General features: G+C 57.3%; 1 protein-coding gene across 10 annotated transcripts in view; it reads left to right on the top strand.

Moving 5' to 3' along the window:
• The first annotated feature begins 1,148 nt into the window (after positions 1–1,148).
• The window catches only part of LOC130456146 (synaptotagmin-like protein 2), a 35,644-nt gene continuing 11,204 nt past the window's right edge, over positions 1,149–25,588 (top strand). The window contains exons 1-7 of one of the 10 annotated variants that reach the window (XM_056809390.1): positions 1,210–1,269; positions 18,263–18,340; positions 18,463–18,576; positions 19,026–19,077; positions 19,754–19,849; positions 20,098–20,267; positions 20,968–21,070. In XM_056809390.1, the coding sequence (XP_056665368.1) occupies positions 19,754–19,849; positions 20,098–20,267; positions 20,968–21,070 (369 nt within the window). In that variant the 5' untranslated portion in view covers positions 1,210–1,269; positions 18,263–18,340; positions 18,463–18,576; positions 19,026–19,077. Of the gene's footprint in view, positions 1,270–17,177; positions 17,420–18,262; positions 18,341–18,462; positions 18,598–19,025; positions 19,078–19,753; positions 19,850–20,097; positions 20,268–20,967; positions 21,071–22,467; positions 23,861–25,588 lie in introns of those variants that run through there. The other 9 variants (XM_056809396.1, XM_056809392.1, XM_056809389.1 and 6 more) reach the window with 9 other exon arrangements.

Raw genomic sequence — 25,588 nt, 5'->3', positions numbered from 1 at the left:
TGGCTAGACTGAGCAGAAATTCGGAACTAGCCTCCGGCCAGGCCTCCCCACTCCCTCCAGGCTCTCCCCAGAGGCTGAGGGCTGGAAGGGACCTTAGAGGGCAGCATCTCCCACCCTCTCACTTTATAGCTGAGGAAACAGAGGCCCAGAGAGGGGAGGCCTCTGGACCAGGGAGGAAGGTGCTTCGAGGCAGGGCTCGAAGACCCATCCTCTGTGGCCCAGGGCAGCCCTCTGTGCTGGGGGCTCAGGCAGACCAGGGAAGGCTGAAGAAGGCTCTGGTCCTGAGGGGAGGGAAAGTGCTGGGGGATCCACAGCGGCAGTCCAAGGCAGGGGCTCCTGGGCCGGGGAGCTGGGCCACAGTGCCCACAGAGGCCTCGGAGTCCCCGGAGACCCTCTGGGCTCCTGGGCGGCCCCGGCATGGCTCTGAGGGGCCCGGGGCCTCCCCAGCGCTGAGATGAGGCACCACCCTCCCTCTGGAGGGCTGGAGCAGAGGCTGCTGCTCAAGCGATCCTGCCACTGGCCAAGGGCCCGGCTCCTCCCTCTCGTTGGAGCGTTCTGGGAAAGACAGGCCGGGCCGGTGTCTCGGGCCAGGGCCTTCCAGGAGGCTCTTTGTGGTTCGGGAAAGCTGCCAGTGCAGCCCCCCAGCACGCGGGGACCCCCCGGGACACGTCGACCCTCAAGAGTCCCCGAAGGCGGGGGGGGGGGGGGGGGAAGGAGGGGGGAAGTAGGAGAAAGGCCCTCTGGGGAGAGGACGGGCAGGAAGCCAGGTCAGATGGGAGGGAGTGCCCGGGAGTCCCCGAGGGAGGACGTGGGGCCCGAGTGTGGGGCCTGGGGGCGGCGTGGGGGGTGCAGGAGGGCCGGAGGGCCGGCGGAGAGGTGCAGGGGCGGAGCTCCTGGGCTCTGGAGGGACGTGCTTTTTGCCTTTTGCAGAGAGGCTAACTGGGCTGTGTGTGTTCCCTGAGGGAGCCCCGGGGCTCGGGGCACGGAGGTCCCCGGTGACACTCCCTAAGGAGCTTCCCGAGGACGGATTGGGCCAGCCTGCTGCTGCCCCCGCGGAGGCTCGGGCCAAGGTCACAATTGAGGCTGAGCTGTCCAGGGCTGAGAGCTGATTGGCCGAGGGCACCATTGTGACGTCACCGCCCAGCCAGTGAAATTGAGGCGCTCTGGCGGGCTTCAGGCAGAGGAGTCTTGTTTAACACAGCGGCTGCAGCGTCCAACAGCCCTGGCCAGGGTGAAGGCAGGCCGTGGAATGAGCCACCACCGCATGGGGTACTGATGCCATCCCTTGTTCTGAAGGCAGCCCGGGGAGGGGTCTGGGCTGGAGCCGTGGGGGGGGTCCCCGAGGAGGAGAGGAGCCCCCAGTTTCTGTTGTGGCTCTGGCTCTGTAGCCCTTGGTGGCTGGTTTTAGGCATTGCCAGACGGGATTCCGAGAAGGGCTGGGCTGGCCCCGGGTCCCTCCCTGTCCGTGACCGCGGACAGCCTCAGAGCCCTCGGCCCCCCCCCCCCCCCCCCCGTTCAGGCTTCCCAGCTGAGCTCTTTGGCAGACCCAGGCTCAGCACCCTCGACTTTTCCTAGCCTGCTGCCGGGGCTCGGAGGCAGGGAGGGAGAGGCCCTCGGGCGGGCGGGCGTCCGTCTTTCCCGCCTTGGGCCACTCTGCCCTCGTTCGGGGAGGCCTAACTGTGTGCAGGGAGCCAGCAGGGAGGGTGCAGGTTCCTCCCTGCCACGCTGGGGGCTGGGCACAGCGTTTGGGGCTTTTCGGTATCTCCATCTGCGTCTGAGGTTGCCTTCCGGGAAGGCGGGTGGCCCAGGGGGTGCTTGGGGGCGGCAGCCAAGGTTTAAAGCCCCTGGCGATAGAGGAGAGCCCAGAGGTGTGGGCACTGGTCTGCCTGGGGGAGGGGGGAGGCTGCTGCCGGCCCTGCTCCCTTGTCAAACCCTCTGCACCAAGGAGAGTCTGAGCCCTGGCTCCTTCCCAGCCTTGTGTCACAGAGGGTTGCCATGGTGAGTTTCTATTGGTCAGTCCTCAGGGTCAGCTCTCTGTGTATGGGAGGAGGGTGTCGGCTCGGTGCCTGAAAATGGAAACTCTAGGTGCCAGGCAAAGGTGGTCTCTTGACTTTACATGTATGTCAGGGCCTCTTGTAAAGCTGCCTGTGACTGTTGAATCATGATGGGAGAGCCCACTGGATTGGCTCTGAAGGGCTTGGGCTCCTGGGCTCTGACTCTCTCTCTGCCCCTTCCTCCTTTCTCTTTGGTCTCCAAGGGGCAAATACTACTGGTTTTGACTCCTCTCTTCCTGGGCAATTGCTCCCTCTGCCTCTCTTTGCCCAACTAGCAATGGGTCCTGCAGCTCTCCTTTTCACCCTTTGTTCTCTTTTGGCTGGGGTAGGGAATGCCCCTCTGATTTTTTAGTGAGGTATTAAGGGTGTTGGAGCACAGGAGGGTTAGGGGGATGTGAGAGAAGAGGCATGTGGGGGATACAGACTAACTTAGTCTGGGCTCTCTGCAGATTCCTGACACTCTGCCCTCATCTGGATGGTCAGCTCAATCCTGAACAGAGGTGAAGTGAGGCTCATTCTTCTCTTGTCATGCAGATGAGAGCTTACTGGAGGGCAGCACTAATTGGTACCTGGGTACTGTGGATGCCAATCACCCCCAGGGTAGACAGGTCAATGGGGTTAGCGAGGACAAAGAGCCCAAGAGTTCCAGGCATTCCATAGTCAGTCTGTGGTGAGGTATAAGAATGATTGTGCTTGGCTAACCCTGAGAGCAGGACCAGGACTTTGCAGTGTAGGTTACATACCGGGAGGGATCATGGGAAGAATGAGCCCTCTCTTATGATGGAGTGAGCTTCTTGTGGAGGGAGGGAGAGGGAGAGAGCTCTGTCCATGTTCCTAGGCTCTCTCTGCCTCAGCTTCCTCCTCTGGAAATTGGGGCCAAAGGATCATAGATTCAGAACAAGATGAGAGTGGACAGCTCATTGTCTGCCTCCTTCATTTTCCCTGAGGCTCAGAGGCAAGGGCAGGAGTTGCTCCCTCCAGGTCATGTAGGTTATGTTCCAGGTGGGATGGATGCCCCCTGTGGAGAGCTGCCCTGGCCTTCCAGACTCCCTAGTCTGAGCCCGTAGGCTAAAAACTATTTTGCCTTTCCACACCAGTCCTTCTAATGCCTATGGGGAGAGCAGTGAGTGGGTAGGGTCTTGTGTCTCTGGTGTTTTTTCCCCCGGTGTTGGGCCCAGGAGATCTCAGCCCAGGGTTGAGTGTCTCTGGTTGTTTGGACAGAAGGAGCCCGGTCTGAATTGTGAAGGAAGCTTCCAGATCGACCAAGATCCAAAGAACCCCGAACCCCCAAAGCCCCTCTGACATGGCCTCATCCTCCGTAAGTGCCACCCTGTGGAAGCATGGCTCCCTTGGGGCTCCCACTCCCCAGAAGCAGCCTTGCTGGACAGAGGGAAGTGACTAACTGCCAGGAAAAGCAGCCCAACTCGCCTCCCTCCTAGGCTTTCCCCTTTCTGGTTCCCACCGGATCCAATGCCCTCCCATTTCAGAGGTGACACAGGAGGGCCTGGGGAGGGGGCCTGTACTGGTCAAGGATGTCCCTGAGCTGGTCCCTCTGCTTTTGTCCAGGTCAAAGGCAGGGTGCTGAGTTTCTCGAAAGGGGACCTGAGGCCCACAGATATCCAGGGAGCAGTCCAGGTGGCTCTGGACTATGACGAGACATTTGGAGAATTCAACATTTATGTGCGTCAGTGCAAGAACCTGGCAGGTGGCCGATGGACGTAAAGACAGAACTGACCCGTGAGTCCCCTCCTGGCTCGGTCCCATCCTCTGCCTTTGGCCCCTGGTCTGTCCTGGCCCTAGTCCAGGCACCCCTTCCCCTGGGGCCCACAGGCAGGTTCCTTGGGTTTCAGCTGTGGGCTTGTGTTGTTGTGCAGTCTGGAAGCTCCTTCTGGGGAATGTTCTTCATCACCTGTTGATACCCGGGCGGGATGGGAGGAACCTGCTGGCTTGGCCTAAGTGCACTGGTGGGTTTGTGAGAAGGGGGCCAGGATGAGTGGCTACACACAACTCACAAACACTACACCCCTATGCCACACACACATACCACACACACACCATACACACACCACACTCTACACACACCACACACACACACCGCACAGAGATGTATTACACATCACACTCACACCCACACCACACACCACACATGTCACATACACTCCCATACCACACAAATATCACACCCTCCATGCCACACACACCACACACAGACACAGTCACACCATACACACTACACACACTGCACACACACCACATATAACACACACCCCCATCCCCCACCACACACACACCACATCCTCACACCACACACCCACCACGCCCACAACACACATCACACACCACATACATACCACAGACACACCACACACATCACACACTACAGCTCCCACACCACACACACAGGACACACACACATCACACACACAGACACTTCTCCTTGCCATGCACTTGCTGGTGTCTGTGGCCATGCCCCAGGCCTGGTGCTCTTCCCACTCCCCTGGGTGCTCCCGTTCCAGGTACGTCAAAACCTACCTGGTCCCTGACAGCACCCAACTGGGTAAAAGGAAGACGTCTGTGAGGAAAAGGACTGTGAACCCCGACTTTCCAAGAAATGCTGAAGGTAGGAAGAGCTCAGTGGCTCAGGTTTCCCCCTTGGCTTTCCAAATCCCTGTGAGCCCGGAGTTGGCCCCAGGGAGGAGACCCAGGTGGGCACCCAGGGGCCTGGGTGCCAACAGCCCACACCATGCCAAGATGGCCTCACAGAGCGCTGTCCCCCTCTGTAAAATGGGACTATGATGCTAGGGTGCCAGCCCATCTGCCAGAGGGGCTGTGCATCCGCAGAGATGCTAAGGAACAGCTGTCGGTGTGAGGTGCTCAGGGAGCTGCCATCGCTACTGGGGACTGCCTGGCATGCTTGAAAGGCTGGCCAATCATTGGCTCTGTGGGCAGTCCCTGACAGCCAGTAAGTGGGGAGACAGACAGGAGAGCCTCTTGGGCTTGGTGTGCTCTGCTGGCCTCAGCATGCTCAGCCTCCAGCTGCAGTTGACTTCTGCAGGGGAGTGTCACCGTGCCCTGTCCATGCTCTAGGGGGAGACCCCTGACAAAGCCCATCATTTCCTGGGATGGATGCCTGAGCTTCCCCTTTAGAGGCATGGGAACTGACCAGTGTGGCTTTCTTCTTCTCTCACCTGACATGGGTCAGCGGTTTGGGGTTGAGCACCCCTTGGCATCCACTGGGGTTCACCAGTGCAGCCCTCACCAAGAGCTTTCCCTTAAGGAAAAGAGACAGACAGACAGACAGACAGATGAGGGAGAGACATACAGAGACAGGGATATAGAGGAAGGAGGGAAAGAAAATGAGAGACAGAAAGAAAGATAGAAGAAAGCAGAGAGAAAAAGGGAAAGGAGAGAGACAGTTTAGCAAAACCAACTGACCCTTCCCAGGATTCCACAGCACCTGCACAGCCCCCCTTCTCTGTCCCCTCCCCAGTTAGGCCTGGCTCTTGTTCACACAGAGGTGGCAGTGATGGATTTCCTGCCCCTTCAGGGCAAACAGTCTTGCTCTCCCACTTCCCAGCCCTCATGCCCTCTGAGCACCTGAGCCTCTTCTCCAGCTGCTGGACAGCTCCTTGGCTCTCAGACTCCCCCACTGCCTCCTCCACTCCCAGGTTGGGGTCTTCCACGTCCTGCCACCCACCTGGCTGGTTCCCTGTCCTCAAGGCTTCAACTCCCCTGGCCTCTTTCCTCAGTCCTCGTTTCTGCCTGAAGGGATGGAGAAAGATGACCCTCCAAAGGGTGTCTGTGACCTTGCGAGGGGCAGCAGAAAGGGCCACTTTTGGGTCCGGGGGCCAACATTGGGAAACCAGCCCCAGTGCCTTTGTCCTCATCTGGCTGTGGGGGTGGCTGGGGTGTTTTCCAGTACAAGATTGAGAAAATGGCCCTGATAGACCAGAAGCTGAACCTCTCCGTGTGGCACAATGACCTTCTGGGACATAATATTCTCATGGGAGAGATAGAGATCGACTTGGCCAACTGGATTGGGACAAGAGGAAACTCATCTGGTACACACTTAGACCTCGAGTAAGGATGGGACAAGCTGGGCAGGGGAGGGGTAGTGGTCAGGGGAGACCTCTTCTTTTCATCCTCCATTCACAGATGATTGGACTGTTCTGCCCCCCACCTTCCTTCCCATCACCCAGTGCAGCAGTCCAGATGGCATGTGCAGCTGACCAGGGCAGAGGTCAGAGCAGGGAGGACTACTTCCTGCCTAGGCAGCCAGAATTCTGGGCTTCTGTGGAGGCGGCCCCCAGAGATGGAGTTTCTGGAGATGGGGAAAAGGACTGTGGGGGCCACCAGTTTCCTGTTTCTTCCTGTGGTTGTGGCTGCCTTCCTGCAGGAGCAACCAGTGAACAGGCTTCATTTCATCCCCACAGCCAGAAGGAGAGTGGAGGGCACAGGGGCTGCTGCAGGGTTGTTACCTCATGAGCTCAGGGACCTGTGCTGTCCCCAAGGGGATCTATGGCAGGGACTGCCTGGCCAGCCCATGCTGCCACACCCTTCCCTCTCAGGGCCAATAATGCTGTGGGGCACAGGGACTGTCCCAAGTGAGTGACAAAGAAGGGCTGAGGGAGCTCAGAGAAGATGAGGGAGACCTCCCCAGAGAAGGTGAAATGAGTGCTCCCATGGTCAGCCCCCTCAGCCTTCTGGGAGCTGATATTGTCAGCTGGCAAAAACACACTCATTCGTACATGTAGTGCAGCCTCAGCCCTGACTTTGAGGGGCGTGGGCATAGACACCCTCATTTCCAGTGAGATCAGCCCAGGCAGAAAAGAAAAACCAAACCCCAATCAAGGGCCTTCAATTGGTGATAAAGCCTGTGCCCCAGATGATGGAAGGTTCCTAGTGTTTCTGGAACACAGCCCTGAGAGGAGAGGAGAGGAGATCTCCTGGATGTGGTCAGGCAGGGGCACTGGAGGCTCAATAGCCTTTCTGCCAGCCTGAGCTCTTTGGGAGTGGAACATGGGCTGAGGGGTCTTCCAGCCAAGGCTGGAGGAGCACTTTGGCAGGCCTAGTTTGGTCTAGACAGTAACAGCATTTATGTGGTACTTATGTGTGCCAGGGACCATGCCAAATGCTTCTCAAACAGGATCTCATTAGGTCCAGGAAGGAGGAGGTGTCCTGATTGCTATTTAATAGATTGGGGAAACTGAGGCAGACAGCAAGGAAGTGACTTGTCCAGCTCGGGAGTGTCTGAGGCTGGAGGTCTTCCAGAATGGCTTGTTGCCTCTGAGCCTTGAGCAAAGGAGTCTGGGAGCTGGGAACCCCTGCCCCCCCTCTTCCCTGGGTCACATCCCTGTGGAAAGCCACAGTTCAGGGCACTGAAAACCAAACAATCCTAATGAAGAGCTTCACCAGCTTGAGAGAGAATGTTGTTTTGAATCCCGGTGGGTTTCTGGACCCTTCTACTTGAGTTTATGGAGACATATGGCCCCCTCACTCCTGCCACCTAGATGGAGAGGAAATGACTGAGCCCAGCAAACTGGTCACCCCCTAGGTGGAGCAGTTAGATCACAGAACTTGAATGATGTTGCTATGTAGAGGGGGTTCTGAGGTTGTCATGACTGAGGGGCCCTACATCAGACATTCCATCTCTGGGAGGTTGATGGGAATGATGGTCTCATAGCCTTCTATAGAGGAGAAGATGAAAGAACAGCAGCCCCACTCTCCTCCTAACTCTGTGGCAGTTTTGAGACCTTTCTGTCTGTCCCCTGGACAGGTTCCAGTGAGAAGAGTGAATGGTAGACCTGCACCCCAACCAGCATTTGAGTTCCATTTCAACAAGAAGTTGGTCATATTATTTTGAGAGGAAATGAAAGAGGGAGATGCATTCCACCACCAGTGGGTCCATGTTACGGTTGGAACTCTGGGTGGAGGAAGTGATGAGATCCCAGGGGCCATTCCAATGCACCACACAGTCTATGGACACCCTCCTCAGGCCTTCCCTGAATATCTCCATGTAGCATTCGTTGCTACTGGGGATGGAAGAGATGGAATAGTCATCCAAGCTAGGCAGTCCCAGGTCATCCCAGAAAATCATCATCAGCAACCTACATTAATGGCCCATGCTAGAAGATATCATGCCATCCCAGAGGACATGATGGCAACTCTGGTTGGAGTTAGTGATGAAAGATTTGCAGAGGGAAGAAGAGGAGTGACTGCTCCAGCTCACAGCCAGTCTTGGCCTTATGGCACTCGAGCACCTGAACAGTTAGGAATGGAAATGGAAGACCTATACCTCTCCCCTGGCACCAAAGAGCCCCAAAACTCTCAGTGACCCTGTTCAGGAAGATGAAAGGGCTCAAGATGTCATGTCTGTCCAGATATCGACTGGAGCAGTGTAATTGGGGTCTAGGAAGGACTAGAGCCCACCATCATACCCCTCCTTTTCTTTCCCTTCCCTGAACTCCTCTTCCCTGACCTCCCCTTCCCTTCCATCACTCCCCTCCCCTTTCCTAACCTCCCCTCCCCTTCCCTTCCATCACTCCCCTCCCCTTTCCTAACCTCCCCTCCCCTTCCCTCCCCTTTCCTTCCCTTCCCCCACCTTCCCTTCCCCCACCTCCCTTCCCCTCCTCTCCCTTCCCCATGTTCCCTCCCTTTTCCACCCATTCCCTTCCTTCCCTGATCGGAATTCCCTTCCTTCCCCTTCCCTCCCCCCCTTCTCTCCCCTTCCCTTCCCTCACCTCACTTCCCCTTCCCCCTTCCCTTCCCACTCCTCCCCTCCCCCTCCCCATGTTCCTTCCCCTCCCCACCCCTTCCTTTCCTTTCCCTGACCTTCCCTTCCCTTCCCTCCTTTACCCTCTCCTACTCCAAGTGTTCCCTCTCCTCTCCTCTGCTCTTTCCCCTCCCCTTCCCCACTCTATACTTCCCTTCACTTCCCATCCTCTACCTCCCTTCACTTCCTCTCCCCTCCCCTCCTTGTGTTCGTTCCCTCCCTGCCCCTCCTCCCCTTCCCTTCTCTTCCCCCACCTCCCTTCCCTTCTCCTCCCCTCCTATGTTCCCTCTCTCCCCTCTCCTTCACTTCAGTTCCCCCTTCCCTTCCCTCCCTGTGTTCCCTCCCCTTCCCCTCTCCTCCCCTCTACTCCATTTACTTAATTCCCCTCTCCTCCCCTCCCGATTCTCGTGATCCCTCCCCTCCCTTCTCCTCCTCTCTCCTCCCCATCCCTTCCCTTCCCTGACCTTCCCTTCCCTTACCTCCCCTTCCTCCCCTTCCCACACCTCCCCTTATCTCCTTTTGTTTCCCTCCTCTCCCCTCTCCTTCTCTCCCCCTTCTCATTCCCCCACCCCTTTCTTCCCCTTCCCTACCCCCAATCTTTCCCTCCCCATGTTCCCTCCCTTGCCCTCCTTTCCCCTCTCCTCTCCTCCCCTTCCCTCAACTCCTTTTCCCCTCCCCTTCGCTTCCCTTCCCTCAACTTCCCTTACACCTATTCCCTTCTGCCACCTCCCCTTACCTCCCCACTGCTACCCTTCTCTCCCCTTCCCTTCCCCTTCTCATCCCCCACCCCTTCCTTTCCATTCCCTTCCCCCCAACATTTCCCTCTCCCATGTTCCCTCCCCTGCCTGCCCACTCTCCTCCCCTTCCCTTCCCCCAACTCTCTGCTCTTCCCCGACCTTCCCTTCCCTTTCCTTCACCCCCTTCCCTCCCCTTCCCTTCCCCAACCTCCCCTCCTCTCCACTCCCCTTCTCTTCCATTCCCACCCCTTCCTTTCTCTCTCTTCTCCCTCCTTTCCCTTCCCTTCTCTTCCCTCCCTTCTTTCTCTAACCACCCCTTCCCTTCTCTTCCCTCACCATCCTTCCCTCCCCTTCCCTTCCCCAACCTCCCCTTCCCTTCCTCAACCTCCCCTCCCCTTCCCTCCCTCCCCTTCAATTCCCTTTCTTTCCCTCTCCTTTCCTCCCCTTCCCCTTCCCTGTCACCACCCCCCTAACTCCCCTTCCCTTCCTCCCCTCCTCTTCCCCCACCTTCCTTTCTCTCCCCAGCTCTCCTCACCTCCCCTTCCCTTCTTTTCACTTCCCTCCCCTTTCCTGTTCCCACTTCCCCTTCCCTCTCCTCCCCTTCCCCCTTCCCTTCTACCACCTTCCCTTCCCTTCCCTCCCCATTCCCTGTCACCACCTCCTTTTACCTCCCCTACTCTTTCCCTGATTCCCTTACCTCACCTACTCTTCCCTTCCCCACCTCCTCTTCCCTCCTGTCCCAACACTTCTCAACTCCCCTTCCCTTACCTCCCTCCCTACCCCAACCTCCCCTTCCCTCCCCACCCATCCCTTCCCTCCTTTCCCCTTCCCTCCTCTTCCATTCCCCTCTTTCCTTCTGCCACTTCCCCTCCTCTCCCCTTCCCACTCCTCTCCAATGCCCTCTACTCCCCCTCATCTTCCCTGGCCTTACTTTCCCTTACTGGACATCCCCTTTCCTTCCCTTCCCTTCCCCCCTCCATTTCCCTCCCTTCTCCTCCCCTTTCTTTTTCTTCCCTCACCTCCCCTTGACTCCTTGTCCTTTCCCTATTTCCCCTCCCCTTTCTTCTCCTTCCTCTTCCCCCACTTCTCCTTCCCCACCTCCCCATTCCTTCCCCTTCCCCTCCCCTTCCCCTCTCTCCCCTCTCCTTTCCCCTCTCTCCCCTCTCCTTCCCTACCCTTCCCTTATCCTCCCTTCCCTTCATTCTCCTCTCCCCTTCCCCCTCCCTTCCCCTCTCTCCCCTCTCCTTCCCTTCCCTTATCCTCCCTTCTCTTCATTCTCCTTCCCTCCCCTTCCTCTTCTTTCCTTCTCCCACCTTCCCTTCCCTCCCCTTTCCCCTTTCCTTCCCTCATATGTTCTACTCACTTTCCCTCCCCTCCCCTTCCTCCTTCCCTTACTTCCTCTTCACCTCCCCTCCCTATGTTCCCTCCCCTCCCTTTTCCTCTCCTCCCCTTCCCTCTTCTCTTCCCCACGTCCCATTATCTCCTTCCCTTCCCCCTCCTCCTATTCCTTCCCCGTGTTCCCTCATTTTCTTTTTCCCACCTCCCCTCCCCTCCTCTCTCCTCCTGCCCTCTCCTTCCCTTCCCTTCCCCTTCTCTTTCCTTCCCTCACCTCCCCTGTCCTCCTTTTGCTCTGTCCCTTCTGGTCCTTCTCCTTCCCTTCCCCCACCTCCCCTTCCATCCCTGTGTTTCCTCCCCCTACCTCCCCTTTCATCCCTTTACTTCCTAACCCTTCCCCTCACCTCCCCAACCCCTCCCCTGTCCTATTCCTCCATTTGATCCTTTCCTTTCCTTCCCTTCTGTTCCCTCCCCTCCCCTTCCCTCCCTGTGTTTCCTCCCCTCCCCTCACCCTTCCCCTCACCTTCCCTTCCCTTCTCTCACCTACCCTTCTTCCCTTCCCTTCCCCCACCTCCCCTTTCCTGCCCATGTTCCTTCCCCTCTCTCTTATCTTCTCTGCTTTCTCCCCTTCTCTCCCCATCTCTTCCTTTTCCCCTTCCCTTCTGTTCCCTCTTTCCTTTCCCCTGCCCCTTCCTTTCCCCTCCCCATCTTTTCCTCCTCTCCCTTCCCCATCCTTTCCCTTTCTTTCCCTTCTTTTTTCTCCCCTCCTCTCTACCCTTTCCCCTCCCCTCCCCTTTCCCTCCTGATCCCTTCCTTTTCTTTCCCTTCCCTTCAAGCCCTTCCCCTCCCTTAACTTTTTCCCCCTTACCCTTCCATCCCTTCCTTTTCCTTTTCTGCTCTGATTCACCTTACCTACTCTTCACTTCCATTCACTTTCCTGACCTGACTTGCACTGACCTCACCTTCATTTCCCTCCCCTCTCTTTCCATCCCTTCCCTTCCCTGACCTTCTTTTCCATTCCCTTCACCCCTGACCTTTTCCATTCCCTTCACTTCCATGATCCTCTCTTCCCTTCCCCTTCAATCCATTCTCTTCTAACTTTCCCTCCATTTATCCCTTCCCTTCCTTAAAGCTCTTTGCTTCCCTTACCTTCCATTTCTTGATTTTTGCTGTCCTCCTCTTCTCTGCCCTTCCTTTCCCATTCTTTCCCTCCCCTACCTTCCAAATCCCTTCCCTTCCCCTCCCTTCTATATCCCTTCTCTCCCCTACCTTCCAAATCCCTTCCCTTCCCCTCCCTTCTATATCCCTTCTCTCCCCTCCCTTTACCATCCCTTCCCTTCCTCTCCCTCTTCCCTTCCCCTCCATTGCCCTTCCTAATAGTCCTTCCTTTCCCTTCCCTATCCTCTTCCCTTCCCCTCTATTCTCCTTTCCCTCCCCTCCCTTCCCTTCCCTTCCCTGCTCTCACCTTCCCTGCCCTGCACTTCCATTCACTTTTTTGAGCTGACCTGACTGGATTCCCTTCACTTCATTTCCCTCCCCTTCCCCTTTCCTTCTCTTCCCCGTTCCCCCCATTCCAATCCCTTCTTTTCCCATCCCTTCCCTTCACTTCCCTGACCTTTTCCATTTGCTTTCCAGTCCCTTCACTTCCCTGATCATCGATCTTCCATTCCATCCACTTCCCTTCCATCCCCTTCCCTTCCTTACCCTTCCCTTCCCTTCCCTTCCCTTCCCTTCCCTTCCCTTCCCTTCCCTTCCCTTCCCTTCCTTACCCTTCCCTTCCCTTCCCTTCCCTTCCCTTCCCTTCCCTTCCCTTCCCTTCCCTTCCCTTCCCTTCCCTTCCCTTCCCTTCCCTTCCCTTCCCTTCCCTTCCCTTCCCTTCCCTTCCCTTCCCTTCTTCCCTTCCCTTCCCTCCCCTCCCCTCCCCTCCCCCTCCCTTCACCTTCCCTTCCCTCCCTTTACCCTCCCTTATCTTCCCCCCTCCCTCATCCCACCCCATCCTTCACCTCCCCTCTCTTCCAATCCCTTCTTTCCACATTCCTTTCCATCCCTTCCCTTCACTTATCTGACCTTTCTTTCCAATCCATTTCCATTCCCTTCAGTGAACTTCACTGATCCTCTCTTCCCCCTTGCTTCCATTCCCTTCCCCTTACCCTTTCCCTTTACTTCCCTTCCCTTCCATTTCTTGAGGTACCCTTCTCTGTTCTCCTCTTCTCTGCCCTTCCTTCCCTTTCCCCTTCCCTTCCCTTTCCCCTTCCCTTCCCTTTGTCCCCTCCCTTTCCCTTCTGTTTCATTCCTTTCCTTTCCCTGTCCCTTGTCCCTTCCCTTCCCCTCCATCCCCCTTCCCTCCCTTCCCTCCCTCAGATGACCTTCCCTTCCCCTTCCCTTCCCTGCTGCCCTGCATTTCCATTTATTTTCCTGACCTGACCTGACCTTGTAACTTCATTTAATTTCCCTCCCCTTCCCTCTGTTCCATTCCAATCCCTTCTTTTCTCATCCTTTCCCTTTACTTCCCTGACCTTTTCCATTCTCTTTCCATCCCCTTCACTCCCTGATCCTCTTCCTTTCCCTTCCCCTAACTTCCCCTCCATTTCCTTTCCCCTTCCTTTCATTCCCTTCCCTTACTTGTTTCCCTCCACTTCCCTCCACTTAGTCTTCCCTTCCCTAAGTACCTTCTATATTCCCTTCCCTAAGTACCTTCCATCCATTTCTTGAGCTTCCATTCCCTGTCCTCCTTTCTGCTTTTCCTTTCCTTTCACGTTTCTCACCTTCCCTTCACGTCCCTGACCTTCCTTTGCTTCTCTTCCCTTCCCTGCTATTTCCTTCCCTTTCTTGTCCTCCTCTTCCGTGCCCTTCCTTTCCCTGACTTTTCATTCCTTCCCCTCCCTTCACTTTCTTGATTCTCTCTTCCTTTCCCTTCATTTCCCTGATCCTCTCCTCTCTTCCCTTCCCTTTCTTTCCATTCCCTTCCCTTCCACTCTTTTCCTTTCCCTGACCTTCCCTTCCCTTCCTTCCTTTTCCCATCCCTTCCCTCACCTTCCCTTCCATCCACTTCCATTCCCTTCTTTTTCATTTCTTTTCCTTCCCTCCCTTTCCTTCCCTCTCCAACCTTCCCTTTCCTTCCCTCCCCTTCCCTTCCCATTCCTGACCTGACTTTACCTGACCTTTCCTTCTTCAGAGCCCTGCCAGCCCTTTGCTTCTTTTCTCTACTCTTCCCTTCCCTCCCCTCCACTTCCCTCCCCTCATTTCCCTTCCCTTTACATCCCTGACCTTTTTTCTTCACTTCCCTCTCTACCCCTTCCTTGATCTTCCCTTCACATTTGCTTCCCTTCCCTTTCCTGAACTTCCCTTCCCTGTCTGGGAGGCCCTTCACTATTCTTACCTGACTTTATCTCCCCTCCCTTCACTTCCCCTTCCCTTCCCTTCCCTCACCTCCCTTTTCCCTTCCCTCTGTATGTTCCATCTACTCCCCTCCCTTCCCTTCCCCTTCCCTTCCCTTCCCTTCCCTTCCCTTCCCTTCCCTTCCCTTCCCTTCCCTTCCCTTCCCTTCCCTTGACTTCCCTTGACTTCCTTTGCCTTCCCTTGACTTCCTTTGCCTTCCCTTCCCTCCCCTCCCCTCCCCTTGCCTTGCCTCTCCTTGCCTCGCCTTCCCTCGCCTTCCCTTCCCCCCATTCCCTTCCTTTCTCTTCCCTTCCCTCCACTTCCCTTCCCTTCCCTTCCCTTCCCTTCCCTTCCCTTCCCTTCCCTTCCCTTCCCTTCCCTTCCCTTCCCTTCCCTTCCCTTCCCTTCCCTTCCCTTCCCTTCCCTTCCCTTCCCTTCCCTTCCCTTCCCTCCCCCTCTCCTTCCCCTCTCCTCCCCTTGCCCTTCCTTCCCCTCCCTTCCCTTCTCTCCCCTCCCCTCCCCTCCCCTTCCTTCCATTTCCTCCCCTCCCCTCCCCTCCCCTCCCCTGCCTCCTGCAGCTTTCCTGGAGATTTCAGAAGATCAGAAGGTGCAAAGTCATCCTCTCCCCAGATGTTGCTCATGAAAGACTTTGAACTTTTAATGTGTTATCTTACATTCTTTGCTCTAAAAATAAAAAGCTCTCCCATCCCAAAAAGAAAAATAAAGATCTTCTATGGTGACTTCTTCATAGTCCTGCTTACTTCTGCTCCTCAGTCATCCCTTCTGAAAACACAGCCTCCTCCATCTTCCTGCCCCTACTTCCCCCCATGCCACCTGCTCCCTTTCCCTGTGCTCCCAGGCTCTGCCCCCTGCTCCACACCCCCTCCAGGCTCCCAGGGAAGGAGCCCTCTAGGGTAGAGGACTTGGGTAGAGAACAAGGTGGAGGTTGGGCTGGGAAAGCCTGGTACCCTGGTCTAGACCCCCTGCCTCCAGCTTCCTCCTCCATGGGGCCCTCCTCTGTCTCTAGCTTCCACTACACTCAAGGTGGGGAGGAGACAGGGGGAGAGAGCCAGCCTGCCAGCCCGCCAGCCCTGAGGTAGCAAGCCCAGGATGTGGGCAGTCTCTGGTCTGGCCTCCACCTGGCACAGGCTTGACTGCAGTCAGGGAAGGAGAGCTCATCTTCTCTGGGTCTGTTACACAGAGCCTGCCACGAGGGAAGGTGCAGATGGGGCACCTTGGCAGTGACTAGCTGGTTTTCCTGGGCATCAGAAGGGAGGGGAATCCTCTCAGGCCAGGATCTGCCCCCTTCATGCCCTGCTGTTCCAGGGTCAGGGCTGGCTCCCTGGGGTGGGGGGCAGGCTGCTTCCCTCCTCCCCTGGCTTCCATGACCCCTCAGCTCTGCTGATTGCACACAGGGGGCTCCTGCCCCAGGCTCACATGGGCTGGGGCCATGCTGCCAACTGTCACCTGCTTCTAGAACCTTCCCCCTTGACTGCTCCAGCTGCCCCTGCCTGCCTGGCTTGCTCTGTTTCCCCAGCTCAGGAGTCAGCCTGGGCTGCTCCTCCTGGGAGAGGAGGGAGGGCACAGAGGGATGAATTGGGGCAACTGAGTGAACCCACGTGGCAGGCTCCATCTTGTGCCTCTGGTCAGGAGCTGGCTGGGCTCCCTCTCTGGTCAATGGTGGGACCAGCCGGATTCTGCCGAGGGCTGAGAACATTTTACTGAGTTGTGGGCATTGTGGGGAAGCTTGAGTGCACTATTGGGAGCTAAGCCAGGAAACTGGCCCAGCTGGACCTGCTCAGAGCCCATTCCAAGGGCCTGGCTAGACTGAGCAGAAATTGGGAACTAGCCTTGGCCAGGCCTCCCCACTCCCTCCAGGCTCTCCCCGGAGGCTGAGGGCTGGAAGGGATCTTAGAGGGCAGCATCTCCCACCCTCTCACTTTATAGCTGAGGAAACAGAGGCCCAGAGAGGGGAGGCCTCTGGACCGGGGAGGAAGGGGCTGAGGCAGGGCTCTGCGGCCCAGGGCAGCCCTCTGTGCTGGGGGCTCAGGCAGACCAGGGAAGGCCGAAGAAGGCTCTGGTCCTGAGGGGAGGGAAAGGGGCGGCAGCCCAAGGCAGGGGCTCCTGGCCTCGACCCCTGCCCCGCCCCCAGGTCTCCCCCTCTCCTGAAGGAGCCTTCGGGCAGCCTCTGCCCAGAAGAGCAGAGAAAGCTGGGCGGGGGAGCTGGGCCACAGTGCCCACAGAGGCCTCGGAGTCCCCCGAGTCCCTCTGGGCTCCTGGGCGCCCTCGGCATGGCTCTGAGGGGCCCGGGGCCTCCCCAGCGCTGAGATGAGGCACCACCCTCCCTCTGGAGGGCTGGAGCAGAGGCTGCTGCCCAAGCAATCGTGCAGCTGACCAAGGGCCCGGCACCTCCCTCTCGTTGGAGCGTTCTGGGAAAGACAGGCCGGGCCGGTGTCTCGGGCCAGGGCCTTCCAGGAGGCTCTTTGTGGTTCGGGAAAGCTGCCAGTGCAGCCCCCCAGCACGCGGGGACCCCCCGGGACACGTCGACCCTCAAGAGTCCCCGAAGGCGGGGGGGGGGGGGGGGGAAGGAGGGGGGAAGTAGGAGAAAGGCCCTCTGGGGAGAGGACGGGCAGGAAGCCAGGTCAGATGGGAGGGAGTGCCCGGGAGTCCCCGAGGGAGGACGTGGGGCCCGAGTGTGGGGCCTGGGGGCGGCGTGGGGGGTGCAGGCGGGCCGGAGGGCCGGCGGAGAGGTGCAGGGGCGGAGCTCCTGGGCTCTGGAGGGACGTGCTTTTTGCCTTTTGCAGAGAGGCTAACTGGGCTGTGTGTGTTCCCTGAGGGATCCCCGGGGCTCGGGGCACGGAGGTCCCCGGTGACACTCCCTAAGGAGCTCCCCGAGGACGGATTGGGCCAGCCTGCTGCTGCCCCCGCGGAGGCTCGGGCCAAGGTCACAATTGAGGCTGAGCTGTCCAGGGCTGAGAGCTGATTGGCCGAGGGCTCCATTGTGACGTCACCGCCCAGCCAGTGAAATTGAGGCGCTCTGGTGGGCTTCAGGCAGAGGAGTCTTGTTTAACACAGCGGCTGCTGTGTCCAACAGCCCTGGCCAGGGTGAAGGCAGGCCGTGGAATGAGCCACCGCCGCATGGGGTACTGATGCCATCCCTTGTTCTGAAGGCAGCCCGGGGAGGGGCCTGGGCTGGAGCCGTGGGGGGGGTCCCCGAGGGGGAGAGGAGCCCCCAGTTTCTGTTGTGGCTCTGGCTCTGTAGCCCTTGGTGGCTGGTTTTAGGCATTGCCAGACGGGATTCCGAGAAGGGCTGGGCTGGCCCCGGGTCCCTCCCTGTCCGTGACCGCGGACAGCCTCAGAGCCCTCGCCCGTCCCCCCGTTCAGGCTTCCCAGCTGAGCTCTTTGGCAGACCCAGGCTCAGCACCCTCGACTTTTCCTAGCCTGCTGCCGGGGCTCGGAGGCAGGGAGGGAGAGGCCCTCGGGCGGGCGGGCGTCTGTCTTTCCCGCCTTGGGCCACTCTGCCCTCTTTCGGGGAGGCCTAACTGTGTGCAGGGAGCCAGCAGGGAGGGTGCAGGTTCCTCCCTGCCACGCTGGGGGCTGGGCACAGCGTTTGGGGCTTTTCGGTATCTCCATCTGCGTCTGAGGTTGCCTTCCGGGAAGGCGGGTGGCCCAGGGGGTGCTTGGGGGCGGCAGCCAAGGTTTAAAGCCCCTGGCGATAGAGGAGAGCCCAGAGGTGTGGGCACTGGTCTGCCTGGGGGAGGGGGGAGGCTGCTGCCGGCCCTGCTCCCTTGTCAAACCCTCTGCACCAAGGAGAGTCTGAGCCCTGGCTCCTTCCCAGCCTTGTGTCACAGAGGGTTGCCATGGTGAGTTTCTATTGGTCAGTCCTCAGGGTCAGCTCTCTGTGTATGGGAGGAGGGTGGCGGCTCGGTGCCTGAAAGGGGGTCATCATCATTGGCCTGGGAGTGACCAGTGCCCTTCCCTGCCAGGCCAGCCCTGGCTCAAGCCAGTATCTAGTTCCCCAAGCAGAGAGGGAGCAGATTGCCCTGAATCTCCTCGTCCTTGAGGTGAGGCTGCTTTCCTTGGCCTGTGAGGGCAGCAGAAATGGGGTTGCCTCAGGGCAAGCCGCACCCGTGGGACAATGACTGGGTGACAGGTTCATTGGGGTCTCCTTGCCTGCCTTCCTTAGGGACCCAGCACTGCTGCCGTCGTGATTCTCCTCCCAACCTCCGTGGGCTTCCTGGAGCCTCTTCAGCCTGGTGTAGGCTCCCCCTAACCCAGACACTCAAGGTGCCAGGCAAAGGTTGGGCTCTCAGCTTTACATGTATGTTGGGGGCCTCTTGTGTTGAATGATGATGGGCCAGAGACCGAGTGGTTGGCATGAGAGCAGAGCCCACTGGGTGGGCTCTGAAGGGCTGGGGCTCCTGGGTTCTGACTCCCTTATCCAATCACACTCCCTCTACCTGTCCTCCTCCCCAAGTAGCAACGGGGGCCCCAGGTCTCCTTTTCACCCTCTGTTCCCTTCTGCCTTGGGCAGAGACTCCCCCCTGCTTTTGTCCTCCCTACCCCCATGGGAGAGAATGCTGGGTACTCAGGAGCAGCAGGGAAAAGAAATGCTGGAACCCAATTTACTTCCAACCTCTCGTGGAGTGGAGTGCTAGGGGCTGTGGGGGGGGGGGCTGGAGGGCGAGGGGGGAGATAGCAGAAACATGTGGGGGAAACTGAGTCACTTGGTCTGGGCTCCCTCTGCAGACTCTGGAGACTCTGCCTGGACTGGACCCTGTCAGCAGAACCCTGAACAGAGGTGAGTGTGAGCCATATTCTTATGCTGTCATGCAGGGTAGAGCTCCCTGTAGGGCAGCACAAGTGGGTACTTGGGCACCGTGGATGCCCAGTCTGGCCATCTGCTGTGATGTCTGAGCTGTCTGTGACAGGTCAACGGGGTTTGGGAGGACAAAGAGCCAGCCCAGTGCTTCCAGGAGTCACCCTATGGGAGAGGGATGAGACTGATTGTGCTTGGCTACCCCAGAGGGCAGGACCAACACTTAGGGGGTTGGAATGGAATGGTTGGAATGAGCCGACTCATGAGTGAGGGAGAGGGAGAGAGCTCTGTCCATGTTCCTAGGCGCTCTCTGCCTCAGCTTCCTCCTCTGGAAATTGGGGCCGAAGGATCATAGATTCAGAACAAGATGAGAGTGGACAGCTCATTGTCTGCCTCCCTCATTTTCCCTGAGGCTCAGAGGCAAGGGCAGGAGTTGCTCCCCTCCTGGTCATGTGGGGTCACAAGGAAGCCTTGCAGTACGTTCCAGATGGGATGGAGGCCCCCGTGGAGAGCTAGACTACAGTGTAGGCTGCCTTGGGAGGACTCTCCCCAGTCCCGGCCTGTTTGGACTTCTCACACCTGCCCTGACAACGCTGTCTGACTGGGTCCTCCCATGAGATCTCAGCCTTTCCCATGTTGTGTGTCTCTGTTGGGACAGATGGAGCCTGATCTGAATCGTGAGGGAAGCTTCCCGATCGACCAAGATCCAAAGAACCCGAACCCCCAAAGCCCCTCTGACATGGCCTCGTCCTCCGTAAGTGCCACCCTGTGGAAGCATGGCTCCCTTGGGGCTCCCACTCCCCAGAAGCAGCCTTGCTGGACAGAAGGAAGTGGCTAACTGCCAGGAAAAGCAGCCCAACTCGCCTCCCTCCTAGGCTTTCCCCTTTCTGGTTCCCACTGGATCCAATGCCCTCCCATTTCAGAGGTGACACAGGAGGGCTGGGGGGGGGGAGCCTGTCCTGGTCAAGGATGTCCTGAGCTGGTCCCTCTGCTTTTGTCCAGGTGAAAGACAGGGTATATAGTGGCTCTAAAGGGGACCTGAGTCCCACAGATATCCAGGGAGCAGTCCGGGTGGCTCTGGATTATGACAAGACATTTGGAGAATTCAAGATTTATGTGCGTCAGTGCAAGAACCTGGCAGAGACTGATGGAAGCAAAGGCAGATCTGACCCGTGAGTCCCCTCCTGGCTCGTTTCCATCCTCTGCCTTTGGCCCCTGGTCTGTCCTGGCCCTAGTCCAGGCACCCTTCCCCTGGGGCCCACAGGCAGGTTCCTTGGGTTTCAGCTGTGGGCTTGTGTTTTTGTGCAGTCTGGAAGCTCCTTCTGGGGAATGTTCTTCATCACCGTTGATACCCGGGGCAGGGTGGGAGGAACCTGCTGGGTTGGTGTAAGTGAACTGGTGGGGGGCACCCAGGGTTTGTGAGAAGGGGGCCAGGATGAGTCATGGCACTCACACTCACACACACACCACATACACACACATTACACACCCACCACACACACAGACTGCACACACTACACACCCACCAAACACACCACACCAAACACATCACACACCATCCACACTCCACACACCACACACACATTACACACACTACACACCCACCACACACACAGACACACACTACACACCCACCACACACACAGACACACATCCCACCACCACACTACACACACTGCACACACACCACACACATCACACACCACATACACACACTACACATAACACACACACATCACACACATAAACAGACAGACCTGGCATCTCCTTGCCATACACTTGCCCCACTCTGAAGCCCTGTCGGTAGAGCAGGTGTCTGTGGCCATGCCCCAGGCCTGGTGCTCTTCCCACTCCCCTGGGTGCCCTTTCCAGGCATGTCAAAACTTACCTGATCCCCGACAGCACCCGACTGGGTAAAAGGAAGACGTCTGTGAGGAAAAGGACAGTGAACCCGTCTTTCCAAGAAATGCTGAAGGTAGGAAGAGCTCAGTGGCTCATGCTTCCCCCTTGGCTTTCCAAACCCTGTGAGCCCGGAGCCAGCCCCAGGGAGGAGACCCAGGTGGGCACCCAGGAGCCTGGGTGCCAACAGCCCACACCATGCCAAGATGGCCTCACAGAGCACTGTCCCCCTCTGTAAAATGGGACTATGATACTAGGGTGCCAGCCCATCTGCCAGAGGGGCTGTGCATTCGCAGAGATGCTAAGGAACAGCTGTCGGTGTGAGGTGCTCAGGGAGCTGCCATCACTACTGGGGACTGCCTGGCATGCTTGAAAGGCTGGCCAGTCATTGGCCCTGTGGGCAGTCCCTGACAGCCAGTAAGTGGGGAGACAGACCCCTAATAACAAAGTCCATCATTTCCCTGGGATGCCCACACTTTCCCCTTATCTGATCTTCTCTCATCTGACATGGGTTGAAAGTTTGGGGCAGAACACTGTATTATCATCCCCTGAGGTGCCCTGATGTAGTCCACACTCTGTCCCAGAGCTTTCCTTTAGAATACAGGAGAGAGACAAATGGGATAGAAACAGAGACAGACAGAGGGAAGGGAGGGAGGGAGGGAGGGACGGAGGGAAGGAGGAAGGGAGGGAAGAAGGGAGCAAGGTAGGGAGGGAGGGAGAGACAGACAGACAGAGGGGGAGGAAGGAAGGGGGAGACAGAAACAGATAGAGAGGCAGTGTGAAAGAGGGAGAGAGGGAAGGAGAGGGGGAGAGAGACAGAGTCAGAGAGAGAGAGAAAGGAAGGGAGGGTAGAAGGGAGGGAAAGAGGGGGAAGGGAGAGAGGGAGAGAAATAGGGGGAAGGAGGGAGAAAGGGAGGGAGGGAAGGAAGGACAGAGAGAGGAGGGAAGAAGAGAAAAGATGCAGAGACAGTTTAGCAAAACCAACTGACCCTTCCCAGGATTCCGCAGCACCTGCACAGCCCCCCTTCTCTGTCCCCTCCCCAGTTAGGCCTGGCTCTTGTGCACACAGAGGTGGCAGTGTTGGATTTCCTGCCCCTTCAGGGCAAACAGTCTTGCTCTCCCACTTCCCAGCCCTCATGCCCTCTGAGCACCTGAGACCCTTATCCAGCTGCTGGACAGCTCCTTGGCTCTCAGACTCCCCCACTGCCTCCTCCACTCCCAGGTTGGGGTCTTCCACGTCCTGCCACCCACCTGGCTGGTTCCCTGTCCTCAAGGCTTCAACTCCCCTGGCCTCTTTCCTCAGTCCTCGTTTCTGCCTGAAGGGATGGAGAAAGATGACCCTCCAAAGGGTGTCTGTGACCTTGCGAGGGGCAGCAGAAAGGGCCACTTTTGGGTCCGGGGGCCAACATTGGGAAACCAGCCCCAGTGCCTTTGTCCTCATCTGGCTGTGGGGGTGGCTGGGGTGTTTTCCAGTACAAGATTGAGAAAATGGCCCTGATAGACCAGAAGCTGAACCTCTCTGTGTGGCACAATGACCTTCTGGGACATAATATTTTCATGGGAGAGATAGAGATCGACTTGGTCAGCTGGGATTGGGGCAACCGGAAGCTCAACTGGTACACACTTAGATCCCACATAAGGATAGGACAGGCAGAGTAGGGAAGGCAGGGAAGTGCAGTGATCAGGGGAGACCTCCTTTGGTCATCCTCCATCCACAGACAACTAGACTGTTTTGCCCACACCTTCCTTCCCAGCACGCAGTGTAGCCCTTCAGATGGCATGTGCAGCTGAGCCAGGGCAGAAGACAGAGCAGGGAGCACTATTTCCTGCCTAGGCAGCCAGAATTCTGGGCTTTTGGGGAGGTGGCCCACTGGCACCAGAACTTTCTTGGCTTCCCCACCCTCCTGCTGACCCATATATATATGGAGGCTGAAGCCCACTGAAACCCAAGTCCCTGCCCAAGATCTTTTCTTCATGGGAACTCTGAACCCAGCTCCCCTCCCTTTTCTGTGTGCAGTGGAATGGATTAATGAATGGGGGGGGAAGTATTATGACGCCTGGGGTTCCCAGCCCCACTCCTAGGTCAGGACTGTGCACAGCCATCCTTGAGGCCATAGGCTTCTTCTCTTCTCTGCCCTCTCAACTGGGAGGGCTGTGGGAGGTGTGAGGTGTGCCAGGGTCCCAGGTGAGCTGCACATCAAGAACCCATCCTTGGGAGGAAGCCAGCCATGGCCTTCAGATGCTGTTTCCCTCTGTCTAAGAGGCCAAGACACAAAGGACTAAGGCTCATGCCCTCAGAGGCTAGACTTGCCAAGGGCACCCAGGCAACTAGCTCCTTAGTGTCAGGCCTGGCCCGAGAGCCGTGATCTCTAGTGGGTGCCCACTGCCCTTTACTGGTCTCCCACAAAGAGTGCTCCCAGGGAGGCCATGAGCTGTGGCAGGGGGAGATGAGTCACCACAGAAGCTCTTAGCCTCTCCCCTCTCCTAGCTCTTTCCCAGCCCCGAAGTCCCTGGGCAATAGCGAAGGCTTGGTGAGAGCTGGGGGAATTTTGCTCAGTGGTTTGGGAGGGGAAGCCCCCAGCTGTCAGGGAAGTCTGGGAGGGCTTTGGGAATGTGGCCAAGGAAGTTAAGGCAGGGCAAATGGCAAGGGGACAGCAAAGGGGGAGCCCCAGGGAAGGCTAGAAATGCCCCCATATCTGGGCTGCTGCTGCTATGTAGATGGGCTCCTGGGCACTGCCACTGTCCAGGTTTCAGAACCAGGGTGGTACCTGCCTCCACCTCTCCCCAGTGACCCTCCCTCCTGGCCCCCACCGACTGACTTGTGCTTTCAGATTCTTTATGCTCCAACAGACGTGTCTTACATGAATCTCTCAATTACATGATGAATCTCCCCAACGAACACCGTAGACACACTAGGGTTGCTGCTTCAGTAAATTATTAAGGGGCAGCTAGGTGGCTCAGTGGATAGAGAGGTGGGAGGTCCTGGGTTCAAATTTGACCACAGATACTTCCTAGCTGTGTAACCATGGCCAAGTCACTTAACCCCCTTTGCCTAGCCTTTGCACTCTGCTGCCTTGGAACTGATACTTAGCATGGATTTTAAGTCAGTAGGTAAGGGTTTAACATGTTTATGAACACATTAGTGTTAGAGGAAGAAGTAGGAGCCCTGGCCTGGGGAGTGAGGGGGGTGGGCTGACTTCCAGTAGAGCCAGGAGCTTTGGGGCAAACGAGCAGTAGAGACCAGAAGACCAAAGTTCCATGATCATACTCAGAGGGAGAGCAGTTTAGCATTTCCCCCTCTGAGGATGTCCTTGGTCCTTGGGGCTCTCTGTCCCCATCTGGCCCCTGTCAAAGAGGGCTTGCCAAGGATGATGTGTAAGGCTGTTGTCACAGGTAACTCGATCCCTTCCAGTACCTGCAAGAGGGTGCTGTCCAGCAGGATGAGGACTAGCTGGTGAGCTCCTCTTGAGTAGTCACAAAGGCACCAAGCCGAGTATTCCTCTGAGAATCTGAGATTTATGAGAACGAGGGAGAGGGTGCAATTGGCTGCCAGGGACATGCAATTTTACCAAGGTCAGGGCTTCAAAGTTTCTGGCAACTCGTGCCCTAGCATGGATACTGAGGTTTGCTGAGAATAGTTTGGCGTGCAAAGATTTCTACTTCAGAAGGCACTGAAGGTGGACACCAGGGACACATAGCTTCACGAGGTCAGAAAGCCAGGACCTTCTAACAATGTTTATGTCAGGGTCCACTTCCTTGGCCCTGGTAGCCATCCATCCTCCTTCATGTGGGGGGAAAAGGGGCAAGGGAGGGTCAGGGAGCATCCGTGTCGACTTAACACCCTCTCACTTGAGACAAGATCTGAGATACACATGTTTCCTTAGCCCTTTGGGGATCCGTGCACAGGATGGCCACGTTGTCGCCATTTTGCTTCCAAATTTGGTGGTGAAGGCAGATATGTATCTCCACAGCACACAGCTACCAGTAGGAGTCCAGCAGTCTTGACTAACTTGTCAGGGAGAGATTTCTTGATGCTTCCCCAGTTCCATGGAGATAGCTGGATGTCAGTCTCCCTCCTGGTTTTGGCTCTTCTTCATACGGGATCTGCCCAGCACTCTTTAGCTAGGACCCTGGGGGTCTGATTGACCCACGTGTGGCAACGAGTGAGTTGACTATTTTGTAGACTCCAGTCTCCAGTAGTCTGCTAGCAAGGCCACTCAATTCTGGAAGTCTGTGGATCCTCTCATTAGTTGGTCCTCAGCCCATAGATGCAGGGCAGTTTCACTCTGATCAATCTGTGTGGCCAGTTTGGGGGCCATACCTGGTTGGGAGCTTTGTGCAGAGAATGGACAGGGTCCTGGAGGACACCAATACCTATGGTTCCTCCCATTGCCCCTCCTAGGAGGAGGGAGCCCACATTGGACACTGGCAGGAACATCACTCTCTTTGAGAGACCAAGTAGTGCCTGCATGGCCACTCTGTGGTGGGTGATGTTATGAAGGTGGAGGAGGGTGCACATGTACATGCGATGCCAGATAGTCTCCTTTCCTGGGCCCCCAGTAGGACTCTGCTCTCCTCCAAGCAGAGGGAGCAA

This window comes from Monodelphis domestica, chromosome X (genome assembly GCF_027887165.1).
Source record: "Monodelphis domestica isolate mMonDom1 chromosome X, mMonDom1.pri, whole genome shotgun sequence".
Classification (NCBI taxonomy): Eukaryota; Metazoa; Chordata; class Mammalia; order Didelphimorphia; family Didelphidae; genus Monodelphis; species Monodelphis domestica.
Note: the sequence above shows the minus strand (reverse complement) of the source record. Positions and strands in the feature narration are given on the sequence as shown.